This window comes from Branchiostoma floridae, chromosome 4 (assembly GCF_000003815.2).
Source record: "Branchiostoma floridae strain S238N-H82 chromosome 4, Bfl_VNyyK, whole genome shotgun sequence".
Classification (NCBI taxonomy): domain Eukaryota; kingdom Metazoa; phylum Chordata; class Leptocardii; order Amphioxiformes; family Branchiostomatidae; genus Branchiostoma; species Branchiostoma floridae.
In genome coordinates, this window is record NC_049982.1 from 19,731,495 (window position 1) to 19,744,742 (window position 13,248).

Consider the following 13,248-nt stretch of genomic DNA (forward strand, 5'->3'; position numbering starts at 1 on the left):
TTTTGACAGTTTTGTGGCAGTATACCAATGTTCCCTTTTTGCCAACATGGTTTGAACTGCCTGTTTATACTCCCTCAGCAGAATTTTTTTTACCTAAAACCACAAACTTATTTCGTTGATGATGTTGGAATGGATCCACGACTTAGGCGTGGCCAAAAAATCCCTCTCCATGTCACGTGGTTTGTAGAATATTATGGGTTGGGATATGACGTCACTCCTGAGGTGTGGTAGTATTTTCAAAATGGAGGATCTCTGTGCGGGGAACTTCGGTTGACTGCGGGTTTTCTTTGTCCCAGTCGCTGTCTGAAGCCTATTTGCTGTTGATGTAACTGTGGGACCCTAAATCCATATATCTTCTCTGTGAATGAGGCTTTATCGACGAAGTTTAAGGCTTTAAGGATTCCAAACTGCGTCATCATTTTGTTGACTTTGGAGTTGGCTCACTGATAGTTGCAAGTTTCTTCTCGGTAAGTGAAACTATACAGCAGAAGCGATATGCCGCTCCTGGATTTTAAGAAGATCTTCAGCATCCGACAGGAGCGGAAGAAACCTAAGTATTACCAGCATATCAGACGAGATGTGGACCCGAACGCGTTATGGGAGACGATCGGAGAACTCGGGGACGGTGCGTTCGGCAAAGTGTACAAGGTAGGCACCAACACTTCCCATGCCTCCACGCAAGGAGTGTGGGCGATTTCATATCCATTCCGTATGTATCGATGGTTATGATTGATACTAACAATACTTAAATAGAAGCATGACAAACAGCTGTTCTTGTCAAAAGACTGTACTCTATCGTTCTGGTTAGAATAGTTGTGGAGTGGGCTGTCCCGTTATACTTGACTGATTAATCCGGTTATCCGTCAGCCCCCCTCCCCACCTCTGTTACTTCCTTCTCTTTTGTTCGACGACTCGCTCAAAACTAACATAATTTTAGTAAGACAAACTCTTTAAATCGATAACGTCACCGAAAATTTCAGTTCTGTAGGTTCCCATAAATGTTTGTGATTTTCCTTGCGATTTTGCAAACTATGTATAAAGGTATGTATTAACCACAAATATTATATATGATCATAAATTGCTTTGGAGAATGTTCAGGACTGTATAATTCTATAGTTTTGAAGCAATTTTGATCCAGTGTCCTTCAGTAAGCTTACTGTAACGAACCAAAATTATAATGTATTACCAACTGTGAAGTGATGGTTGTTTGGCATTAAACCAGATTCCAGCTTGACCGTGACAGGTGTTCACATCTGTATATTTAACACAATCTAAATATAGACATGCTAGTGCTAATGTTACCTTCAGAACAGCAAACATGGTACAGTGTAATATTTTTTACCTTGCAGGTTTTTTCTTTGCATGAAACAACAACTTATACTTAACAATGATAGATTTTGGAACAATTACTTAACAACGATAGATTTGGAAACGGTCAGCCGTTTGGGTTGTTTATGATACACAAAATTCCAGGACATCATCCACCTATAATATTCCATTTAATTTTTGTTACACAAAGGACCTCTGCAGTACGTTCTAGACATCGGCTCTCAGACTCTCATTGTGTAGAATAGGTACTAAGGTAGCACTTCAGGGCCGATTGTTCCCATGTACAGGCTGTTCACACCCTGCTGCAATCCCATTACCAAGCCTAATGGATGGATGGCTGGCAGAATTGACAATTTGGCCCCCCTTGATTACAGCTCAGACTAGTCATAGCTCTATCATGTAAGAATAGGGCATTTCATATAGAAACAAGGAAAACATTGCTGTAATTACAACCACATCTATAGGTTATTGGTATGTGGATGTGTTGAATATGGTAGGAAGTAGCTGCATCCTACATGTAAGCTTGCAATACAAATTGAAACTGCATCTGTAATTCTTTTTAAATTCAACAAAATCAAGTCAGAATTTATCAGTAATTGGCTGTTATATTGGCAGTGCAGAATCTAGTAATTACAGATACAGTTTAGATCCAAAATCTAGAATTAAAATCACAATGACAGAGCTATTTAGGTGGAAACAGGTGCACTGTTTTGGGTTTGTGGAGTTTTCCTTTGATTACTAGTTCTTTTGTTAGTGCTGTGAATAGCCAGTATGCCAGTGCCATTGTTCTAGAATGCAATACCCTATGGATGATTGATTGTAGTGAGGGGTAAGCTATGGGAAGAGAAAGTGTTATTGAGATACTAGCAGACTGAATAAAGTATACTGTAAAGTCAGGAGAAAATGAGATCGCTGTTTGAAAGAAATGTTCAGGAGAATTTCTCTCTGTTGTCTTTATTATACTCCAGATTAATACTTCTAGATTTCTGGATGTCATATTTTCAACTTTCCTTAACTCAAGTTCCTTGTCAGTTGTGCAAAGTTTTGTTATTTCGTTACAGTGAATTTTCACCAGTTCTTTTACTTTTTATCAAATCTTTGGTTTGATACTAACATTATTGTATGATATATATAATAGAGTATATTTTATTACTCTGTTATATCACAATGAGGTATGTCTTTCTTTTGTTTGAAATTGTCCCAGCACAAGAGAACCAGTAGTACCTGCTACTAGAAGATTCACATATCATAATCATCTAAAGTAGCTAGAATTGTGCACAGTAGGGGAACAATTAACTGTTTGATATGCATATCATCCCCATTCAGTACTCTTGCCTCCTGGCATCCCTTCCAGTATAGAACACCAGAGATTAATGCCTTCACATACTTGTCTAGGTGGAACTGTTTGCTTGTCTGTTCGATTGTTATCCTTTTGGGCGGGTCACTTCTTCCTTTCTTTGTCACACTTTGACTGGGGGCAATTTAAACTGTGCACACTGTCAATGATTAACTGTTTACTGGCTGCACTCATGTAGAAAGAAAGTGCATTTGAGTAACATATTGCTTCAAAGGGAAAAAATTGTACACTTTGTTTTCAGGGTACAAGTGCTAGCTGATATTTTAATTGAGCAAGTGCTTAATGCTTTAGTAGCTTGAGCCTCAAGTTGAGGGTATTACATCTACAGATCTTTGACTGTTATGTACAAAGTTTAAGTTGGAGCTGTTTGACATTAGAAATATAGGTGTCCTCATGTATTTCAATGTTGTATCACATGACTTTTGGCCAATGTCAAAAAATTTAAAAAAAGATAATCCCTACCTACCAACCCTATTGTTTTTCAGGACTGAAACAGGACACATAACATTTTTTCCTTGACCTGATGTGCCAAAATCCACCTTTGGACTTGAAGCCAATGTTGACCCACAGTCTCTGACCCACAGTCTTCTGACTGAGTGATTTGGGTGTTTGGTTTGTCCAGTTATTTGGTGATGTTATCATAAACAATTGGTACTCAGAAGTGCAAAATTGCATATACAAAAAATGTATTAGAATGGTGCGAGGGGCTGTGTTGTGTCAGGGCTTTGTAGGAAAATACATGTACAAACATATTATGATGAGATGACTAATAACCATGCTTTGTTGTTCAGACTTGTGTCAGTCTGAACATGAAAAAAATTGCTTACCTAAAAATGCGATCAGATCTTAGAATTTTTAGAAGGATTCTGATACTGTAGATTCAGAACAAGGAATGGGTTAGACAGTCTGTATGAAACTTTCAAAGGTCTCCACTGGGAATCTTACCATTCAGATTTTACCCTTTCTCTGTAATGTAAATCCCCTGGTCACAGCTTGTTGCTCTTGAGTATTAGTTTACTTTTATGTAAAATTACCAAAAAAAAAGATAAACATTGTTGCCAGCAATGTAATTTAATAGTTTGAATTTAATGCCATGCCTCATGCTCATTGTAGGGGAATTTTGCTGCTTTATGTCTGACAGATATTTTTATCAAGTTTAAAAACAACAAGTTCAGAAGATATGCCAAACTATTGATTCATTGCTACTTTGACTTTTGGATATGACTGAGGGCAATTGTAACAAAGTTGTACCTTACAGAATCCAGGGCAAAAGTTGAAAGTACATGTAGACCTTTGGATGTTTGTCATTTCAGAAGGATAAAATGTTTTTAGCTGTGACTCAGTAAGTGTGACAATTGTGCTGAAGTGTTATCTGATTGATCGTGGGAATCTGAAAAAAGATGATGAAAAATACATGTACTATTACATTGGATAGTTACTTGTAAACATTGGGTTGCAAGGAACTCAAGGACCAACTTTTACTGTCCATAAATAATAGTAGAAATTGCTATGTGTAAATTTTATGATTAGAATTGAAATTTTACATGTAGTAGACCTACCAGTTCATATTGTGGCATTAAGTTTACATATGTAACACTAACAGTATGGATATTTGGAACAGTTTGACCACTATGTAAGAGTTATCTACATAAGCAAAGCTTCAAAATAGAGCGTAACGTCAACTTCTAAAACATACATGGTTCCATTCCACACTCTATTGAACTGGAAAGTTCACAGATGCTAGTGAGGTCTGTGGTCACTGGCCAGGAAAAATCAGGTCAAACCAGAGACATAGTAATACTAATATAGAGCCAGGTCGTGTTTCACCTGGACATTGTAAGCCATCAGCTCCCCTTAGGTTTTGGCTCTTTTAAATCTGAATTACAATGATACATTAATGTACATAATGTATGTATATGTATGTTCAATATTGTTGCCTGGGAAAGAAAAGTGGACCTTCTCCATTAATTCAATGTCATGCTCAAATAATGATTTTGAAAAACAAGGACCTAAATAGAACTTTACTGTTAAGCCTTAAACCGTCTGACTTAAAATTCGTTTTGGGAATAGTTGAACTTGTGCACCTAATCAAAAGCCCTCTTTCCTTTCTGCAGGTCAAGAACAAGGAAAATGGAAACCTGGCTGCCGCCAAGATCATAGAAATCAAGAATGAGGAGGAACTGGAGGATTACACTGTGGAGATCGACATTTTGTCGGAATGCAGCCACCGACACGTGGTGGCTTTGGATGATGCCTACTTCCACGATGGGAAACTATGGGTAAGACAGGCTCCCAGGATTCCATGTTGCTTACTGTAAATATGTTCATTTCTATTTTTGGACTTTGGGACACCATACATATACGTATGAACCAAAAGGACTTAAGAAGAAAAAATATTTGTACAAATATACAAAGAAGAAAGAATACAACAAAGGAGAGTCTTCCTTTCAACAGAACTTCAGTTTAGTCTACTCAAATAGCATAGCAATGATTACTAAACCTGTCACTTGAACTCATGTCAGCGTCAGAAACAACTATGCCAGGGCTCAAAAAAATTTTTTCTGCATACCTGCACTGGTACAGGTAACAGTACTAACAGTAACACTGAAAATTACCTGTGCCAGACAAATTTTACCTGCACAACTCTGACTTTATGAAGTATGGATCATGCTAAAATTGTCCAGGAACCATTGCTATTTTTCCTTCTATACTATATATTATAGGTAGTAACAGTCAATGCAGCTAATAACAATCCACATACTGTGACATACACCTACATCATATGACATTTATGTATAAAACCCAGTACATGGATCAGTACAGGTTAGGTACAGGTAGACACCAGAAATACCTGCACAGCTCTAATTCTACCTGCACTAACCTACATATGCAGGTACTTATTTTGAGCCCTGAATGCATATTTCAACCATGAACTATACCCATGTGACATTTGTCATTTGCAACAGTTATAGCCATCCCAAATTTCATAATTGATGTTTCTTATTCTTACGATATTTCTATCGTGAACTTTCTTGCAAACAAGTACCAGCGCCTCTCTGTTAAACCCAAATTGGCTGTAACTTCATTATCTTCAGCCTGCGTGTTGGAAACATCTTCCGACAATATGATTAGTATTGAGGATGTTTAAGTAGTCTGACTCATGTCTGGGATATCTATTCCTTTTTTTATCCAGATGATGATTGAGTTCTGTGCAGGTGGTGCCTTAGACGACATCATGCTTGGTAAGATGCTCCTTGTAAATTTTCAACATGTACATTTATATGGATCCCATGAAACAAAGGGTGTGGAGTAGGAATTGCAGGATTGAAAGGTATTTGCAGTTTGTATGATAAAAGGGATCCTTTAGTTTAAGATTTTCTCGTCTGGTATAGTTTGTAGAGGGAATAGCGATCTTCAGAATACTGCTTTCCAAAGCCGACAGCGCCTCTTGTTTGATTTTGTTAAATGAAAGCCATCTGATTGCTAAAAGTTTTCATCTTCTTCTTCGATCGCTAAAACTAGGATTCTGTCTTTTTAGTTGAATCTCTATGTTGACATTTCTCCCCTTCCCTCCCCACAGACCTGGACCACCCTCTGACGGAGCCTCAGATCCGTGTGATTTGCAGGCAGATGTTGGAGGCGCTGGACTATCTGCACACTCACCACATCATCCACAGGGACCTGAAGGCTGGCAATGTACTACTCACACCTGAGGGTGATATCAAACTGGGTAGGTTCTGTTGTTGGTACTGTTAAAACTGACAGAGAAGACTACTCAGGCAACTGATAAAACCTGGTGTATGTGGTGCATGCTCATTTGTAATGTTTGACTCACTTGTGAAGAATTATCTAAGGAACCACAAAAAAAAGTGGTGACTTTAGGCAGTTGGTCCTTATGTAGAGGTAGTCACTTGTACAGGTCTGACAAGTATCACTGTCAGGTATGAATTAAATTTTTACTCTTGAATTTGAGATTCACAGCTACAAACATTATCTACAAACAGAGTTATATTGTGTAAAAGACAGAAATAAAAGAGCAAGAGGAATTTTTTAATGACAATGTGATTTTTATTCCAGCTGACTTTGGGGTGTCTGCAAAGAACAGCAACACAAGACAGAAGAGGGACACCTTTATTGGAACCCCTTACTGGTCAGTATGATGGTACAGATTAGTACCTGACAAAACATAACCTTTGATTGTGATGTTTTGGTCCCTTTAGACTTTACAAGATTTCCTAGTACTTCACTAAGGTATTTCATTGGACTGCTCTCCAGTTTGCACATACTTTAAGAATGTCTGATGCAATTTGGTGCAGTCCTGTATTTACATAGATGATGCTGGTTTTATTGTGTGAAAAATTCTATTTCCCTGAATACAACAGACAGATGTATTCTGTTATCTAACATTAATGTTTGAAGAGTCAAGATCATGTTTTTTGTTATTCCTGATATCTTCCATGAAGATTTCTGTCCACCTCTCCTGTGTGTAGGATGGCCCCAGAAGTGGTGTTGTGTGAGACAGTGAAGGACACCCCGTACGACTGCAAGGCTGACATCTGGTCCCTGGGTATCACCCTCATCGAGTTTGCCCAGATGGAGCCGCCCAACCACGAGATGCACCCCATGAGGGTTCTCATCAAGATCTCCAAGTCGGAGCCTCCGCAGCTGGAGGATCCCGGCCGCTGGTCGCGGGAGTTCGCCGACTTCCTCAGGCAGTGCCTACAGAAGATCCCTGAAGGAAGGCCTTCCGCTAGGGAGTTACTAACGGTGGGGAAATAAGTTGTAGGGATCAGAAATATCTTCAGCCATTTTGATGTGATATTCTTGGATCATCCAGAAATTTGCTAGTCAAGCTACATACTTTTATAAGGCAAAAACACAAAGAAAGCCTAGGAATGGGGTTACTGAGGAAACTAGTGAATACCTCTGATTTAGTTTGGAGCTGTCATCTTACCTGTATCAGGAGCTACCAATGGTTGTATGAAGGAAGAAGTTACTTTTGGTGGTATTGATTATGTATGATGTTTCCCTCCAGCATCCATTTGTGAGGACTGCAGAAGAGAAGAAGCCGATTCGAGACTTGGTGGCAGAGGCAAAGGCAGAGGTAGTAGAGGAGGTAGTAGAGGGGGAGAATGACGAAGAGGAGGAGGAACCAACCACAGTGAGTTGATATTTTTTATAGATAATAGGTTTTTTGTTTTAAAATTTATCATTGATTAATAGTCCTGGACAATTGGAAAATAGATTCTTTTAGAGAAATAATTCAAAATGCATGGCTAGTCTTGAGGTTGATGTTATTGGCACTATTGGCGAAGAATAGTTTTAAAAAGTGGGTTATAAACTTATAGCTTATAACAATTCATATTGCTCTGTCTTAGCTTGCAATGCCCAACAATGCCTCTTTCCTTCTACAGCCACGAGACTTGAACAAGAGTCGTGAGAGTCTCCAGAGCACAGATAGCAAGAACTCAGATGAAGCAACGGTTGGAGCTACAGAGAAGCCACTTGAAGAGATCTCAGAGGAACCAGGGCCTGTAAAGAGAAAGAAACCAGCCCCTCCTCCTCCTCCTGTATCAGAGGTTGTCAAACAAGCAGATGAAGACAAGTCCTCTGATGAAGGCATTGGGACCAATGGCAGCACTGAGAAACTTCCCGATATTGGTTCGGAGATAGCGCTACCAAGTGTCAATGAGACGCTGGTAGAGGAAAAAGAGGGGTCGGAAACTCCCGATGCTGTTCTGGCACCACCAGAGGCATTCCGTGACAACAGCAACACACCTGGCTCACCAAGCAAGGAGTCCATAGATGAGCAAACTATAGATTTCTCTCCAGAATTTTCCGATGTTGAAGATCTGAAAGACAGTTCAGCAAGTGTGGCAATGGACATTGTGAATGGACTCCTAGAAATTGTACACACAGAGACACAGAAGCAGGAGGGGAACGGATCTGAGGTTAGGGATGAAGTTCCAGAAAGGGCAGAGAGTGAAAAAGATTCAGTAACTGTTGGTGGCCTTGAGAAAGATGCCTTACCAAAGCCAGTTTGTGTTGAAAATGACAGTTCTGAAACCAAAGACCATCAGTCCAGAACTGAACATTTTGAGGATGGTGTAGAGGAAAGTGCTTCGGCAGAAATAGTTGTAATATTTCCCGACGAGAAAGTGCAGCGGCTAGGGGATCATCAAGAGGATTCTCCGCACAGCATGCCTTTGCCATTGTCAGGAGTTCTGGAGCCACAAGAGGTACCTACGAGGCACAGAAGGCAGGGCTCTGGGGATGCAAAATCAGAGAACTCAGCTGACAGTGGTAGCATCCACACCATGGATAACGAGGTTTCTGAAGCAAAGGTGGAGCCCTCAAAGAAAAGAAAAGAGTCAGATGGATTGGTGAGTTAAGAACTTAAATGTTAAAGAAAGTAGTTGTAATAGGAATTTGGAGAAAGACTTTAGTACCAGATGGGTGCAAAATGACAGATTTGATTAGAGGTACTTCAGCATGTGATAGTCTTCTGAGAACCCACCAACATAACCATCTTTCAGTCTCAAAGTGTGGATGTAATTTGTGGCTAAAGCTGAAGATTGTTTCAGAAATAAATCTATAATTTAAATAGACTGGGATATTTGACATTAAGTATGGAGCCATGCTGCAGATACAAGTTGGCATCTTTAACATGGCTGATAACTGCTCATCTACCATGTGTGTAGCTTTTGATTTATGTCAGGTAGTCAGTCAAACATGAAATGCATATCTAACCGTCACAAAATGCACACAATAGACAGTAGTTGCAGGGTTAGACAAGTTTTCAAATATTCACTTGTCCTATCGTGCAAGTACATCAAAAATTTACTTGCCCGAACCAAATTTTCACTTGCCCGAAATTTAAATTACATTTTTCTATGTGTTTTCACTTTCATAAATTTTCACGTTTGTTAGGAGACCACGTCTAGTGAAATAATAAACGTTAAACGAGGACAGCAACAACAACAAAATCAATGTCTCTACTGGCTTAAAAATGACATGGTCAATATAGGCAGGCATTCAGCCCCATGTGATGTCACACTCAGTGGTAATTTGAACGGGTCACATCTGGAAATTCTTACTTGCCCGTCGGGCAAGTGGGGAAGCACTTCTGCTTGCACGGGACAATCGGGCTAATGGACTTGTTTATCCCTGAGTTGCATTGCATAATTCTTGAACTTTGTTCCTGATGTTGGCAGACAACAGTAAACCGACAATGGTGGCCTAAAGATGACATGATAAAGTTGATTTTTCCTCAGGATTTGGAAGAGAAGAGTAGGAGGAAGAAGACCATTAAGAAGACACGTAAGATCGAGATCGACGGGCGCGTGGTGACCCAGACTCAGGTCAAGGAGGTCTACGACGATGATAAGGACAAGAAAGTGGAGCAGCTATTGAGGTTGGAGCTCGACCTCCTTAAACTAGATAAAGTGCAGACAAGAAAACATGTTGTTCAGATTTCTGTCTGCATACCTGCACTAGGTCTAAGATTCCTGCTCTAGACCAGGGCATATGCACCCTGCATTACTGTTCAGTCCATAGAATCAATATGATTTTGAAAATGTTCATGATACCCATAGTACCATTTGCATCTTGTTATCTGCTTTTGTTTTCTACCTTCTTACCTGTTCTCAAAGCTTCTCCCACGAAAAGTGCAAGGCATGTTGGGTTTACTACTCACCTTGCATATGTAAGACTTAGCATTTATTTCAAATCATGAAATGGTGTAGAAACTTGATAGGTACATGGTGTTTGCGAAATTATCTACAAGACATTGATCAGTCTGACACTAAGTTCTGACCTCTCCCCTCCCCAACAGGAAACAGGACCTTCGTGAGTTGAAGCTGATGCAGCGTCAGGAGCAGCGCAGCCAACAAGAGCTGCACGTCAAGATCCGCCAGCAGATCGACAACACAGAGAAGAGATTTGAACAAGAAATGAATGTAAGTCTGATAAGTAGAACCCTGTTGGGTGCACAACGGATTACTGAGCACCCCTGTTAATTGCACGAGATACCGAAATCCCTAGTTAGATAACTTTTTATTGTTACACCACCTGGGTAATTGCATAAAATACGTCATATAAAATACGCTAGCAAATGGGGTGTGCAAGTTCTGGGCTTCTACTGTAGATTTCACCTCTTCCCTGCCTGTTTTTATTGTAACTCGAACATAATTGCCTTTTTTTGTATCATAAGTTTTTAGATGAGTAATTTTTTACTTGGTATGAAGAAAACACAAAAGAGTCAAAGATAGTTGGTGTGAAAAATGTTACCCAATGGGAAAAATTGCCTGATACGTAGTGACAGGAAGATTTTTACCTCTTACACGTACATAAACTGGTTACATGGCATGTTGCTTATGTGTTGTATGCTGCCTATACAGATATTATACAATGTACATGTAACTTTCCCAGAACCTCACAAGGCGCTACGACACTGAGCTGGACACCCTGACCAAGCAGCAGAAACAGCATGTGGAGAAACTGGAAGAGTCTCAGACAACCGATGTCCGACTGGCCACCAAGAGAATACGCCAGGAACAGGTTAGAGCGTGTGATTCTCTGTAGGTTTTCCCTAAATCCAGACAGGAGTGTAAGTCCAAGTTACACATGAAAGTCCATCCCTCTGATACAAGCATTTCTGTCTACCACAGGAGAAAGAGCTGAAGAAGTTCCGAGAAGAACTGAAGCTGGAACAGAAGGAGATGAAGCTGGACGTGGAACGTCTGCCCAATCAGAGCGCAAAGACGCCATGAGGAGACGGAAGGAAGAACTAGAACTCAAACAGCAACAAAAGGTAATTCTCTTTGATAGAGCTCAAAAAAGACTGAAAGGATAGGAAATTCTCACACTTTAAGAAGAACATCTCACTTTGTTGAAGTTGATAGTTATAAAAGTGGTAGTAATTTATTGATTTGTAAATGTTGCTGATAATACAAATGTATAATCATTTAGTAAGTTTCTTTGTTTGTGTTATAGGAGCAAGACTTTGTGTCACGTCAGAACCAGGCTCTGGAGTTGGCTCTAAGGAAGATGACAGACCAGCACAGGTTGGAGCTGGCTAAGGTGGAGAGGGAGTTCCTACAGCACAAACAGCAGCTGCTGAGGGGTGAGTACAGCAGCACTTACCCTGAACATGATCTGTCTGCTGATATGGTTTTATTTATCCATTATCAAAGTCTGCCAACTGTCAACAATAACTCATGCATTTTTAACCCTTAAATGTTACCTTAGTTGCAATGTGCTATATTTCTTGTACATGAGGTGTTGCCATGTAGGTGCAACAGAAGTTGATGCTGTTTCTGTTAGATATTTGGTGGGCGTTGTGTCAGAATTTGTCCATGATTTGATATATTTTCCTTGTATACTGTACACAGGATATCATCTGTATGTATGTGAGCATGATCTTGTATGAGTATGTACTGTTGAACTGCTGTGTAGTTCTCAGGCTCCCCAGCTGGTGGTTAGTAGTATCGTTAACCAAAAAACTGTCTCTTGCCTGACAACTGACTGGTCCATACTAACTGATCCACATGTGATGATGTCTCCTGTACCTCCAGCTCGCGAGGCATCCGTGTGGGAACTTGAGGAGAAGCACCTTCATGAGAGACACCAGGAGACCAAGCAGCACCAGAAGGACCAGTTTTTCCTCCAGAGACAGCAGCTACTCAAGAGGCATGAGAAGGTGACAGCACTCAGCATTTACTGCAAGTCTTTGAATATTCACGGCAGTTTTATTTCTGACGCCCTGTGCTCATGCTTGAGGCTCCGCTGATTCTAAGGAATTTTATGTGTTTGTGACACTTTTCTTTGCATGGTATGGTTATTTGCATGTTATTAAGAGAAATCAATGCTATTGAAGCAAATTACATTACATGCTTTAATACATTTCTCCATGACAAGCAAATACATGTAGCTGTATTAACAGCTGATATTTTTCTTGAAAGAAAGGTAAGGTGTGGTGCATCTACCAACTAGATGAAATGAACTGTATCATTTTCTAATTATTTTTTCTCTTGGTTATTCTATCCTGCTTCCTAACAGGAAATAGAGCAAGTGAATAGAATAAATAACCGGGAACAGGATGAGCTGGTAAGGCGGCACACCAGTGAGAAGAGACGTCTGCCCAAAATCCAGCGGAGTGAAGGGAAAGTTCGAGAGCAAATGTTCAAAAAGAGCTTGCGTATCAGCAGCATGAGCACACCACAGCAAGATAAGGAGAAACTCAAACAGGTACAACAGAGGGGGCCGAGTATGTTGTATGTACCTACGTGTACATGTATGTGTGTGTTTATGTGTATATATGTGGTAAACTAAGCAGTGTTTTCCAAAGGCTATGTTTCTGTGTGTAACAGGTCGCAGTTGGTGGTTTGCATGCTCACTCTGCGATTCGCAAACAATGACTGTCCAAAAAAAACTCCTCTAAACCTTAGAAAAGTAAAAGAAACAGACCTAGGTAGAAAATACCTTCTTTTCTGCAGCATCTTAACCTGTACCTTCTTGACTTCTGTAATTTTACAAACACTTCAAACATCCAGTCTGAAGAC

General features: G+C 40.0%; 1 protein-coding gene across 1 annotated transcript in view; it reads left to right on the top strand.

Annotated features, from left to right (window-relative positions):
* Nucleotides 1–190: 190 nt before the first annotated feature.
* LOC118413820 (STE20-like serine/threonine-protein kinase) overlaps nucleotides 191–13,248 on the top strand; it is an 18,547-nt gene continuing 5,489 nt past the window's right edge. Inside the window, 16 exon segments of the mRNA XM_035817372.1 lie at nucleotides 191–648; nucleotides 4,801–4,965; nucleotides 5,880–5,928; nucleotides 6,267–6,416; nucleotides 6,764–6,836; nucleotides 7,177–7,453; nucleotides 7,722–7,847; nucleotides 8,101–9,069; nucleotides 9,961–10,100; nucleotides 10,521–10,644; nucleotides 11,117–11,245; nucleotides 11,356–11,437; nucleotides 11,440–11,498; nucleotides 11,681–11,810; nucleotides 12,262–12,386; nucleotides 12,746–12,934. Coding sequence (XP_035673265.1) covers nucleotides 496–648; nucleotides 4,801–4,965; nucleotides 5,880–5,928; nucleotides 6,267–6,416; nucleotides 6,764–6,836; nucleotides 7,177–7,453; nucleotides 7,722–7,847; nucleotides 8,101–9,069; nucleotides 9,961–10,100; nucleotides 10,521–10,644; nucleotides 11,117–11,245; nucleotides 11,356–11,437; nucleotides 11,440–11,498; nucleotides 11,681–11,810; nucleotides 12,262–12,386; nucleotides 12,746–12,934 — 2,940 coding nt within the window. The 5' untranslated portion in view covers nucleotides 191–495.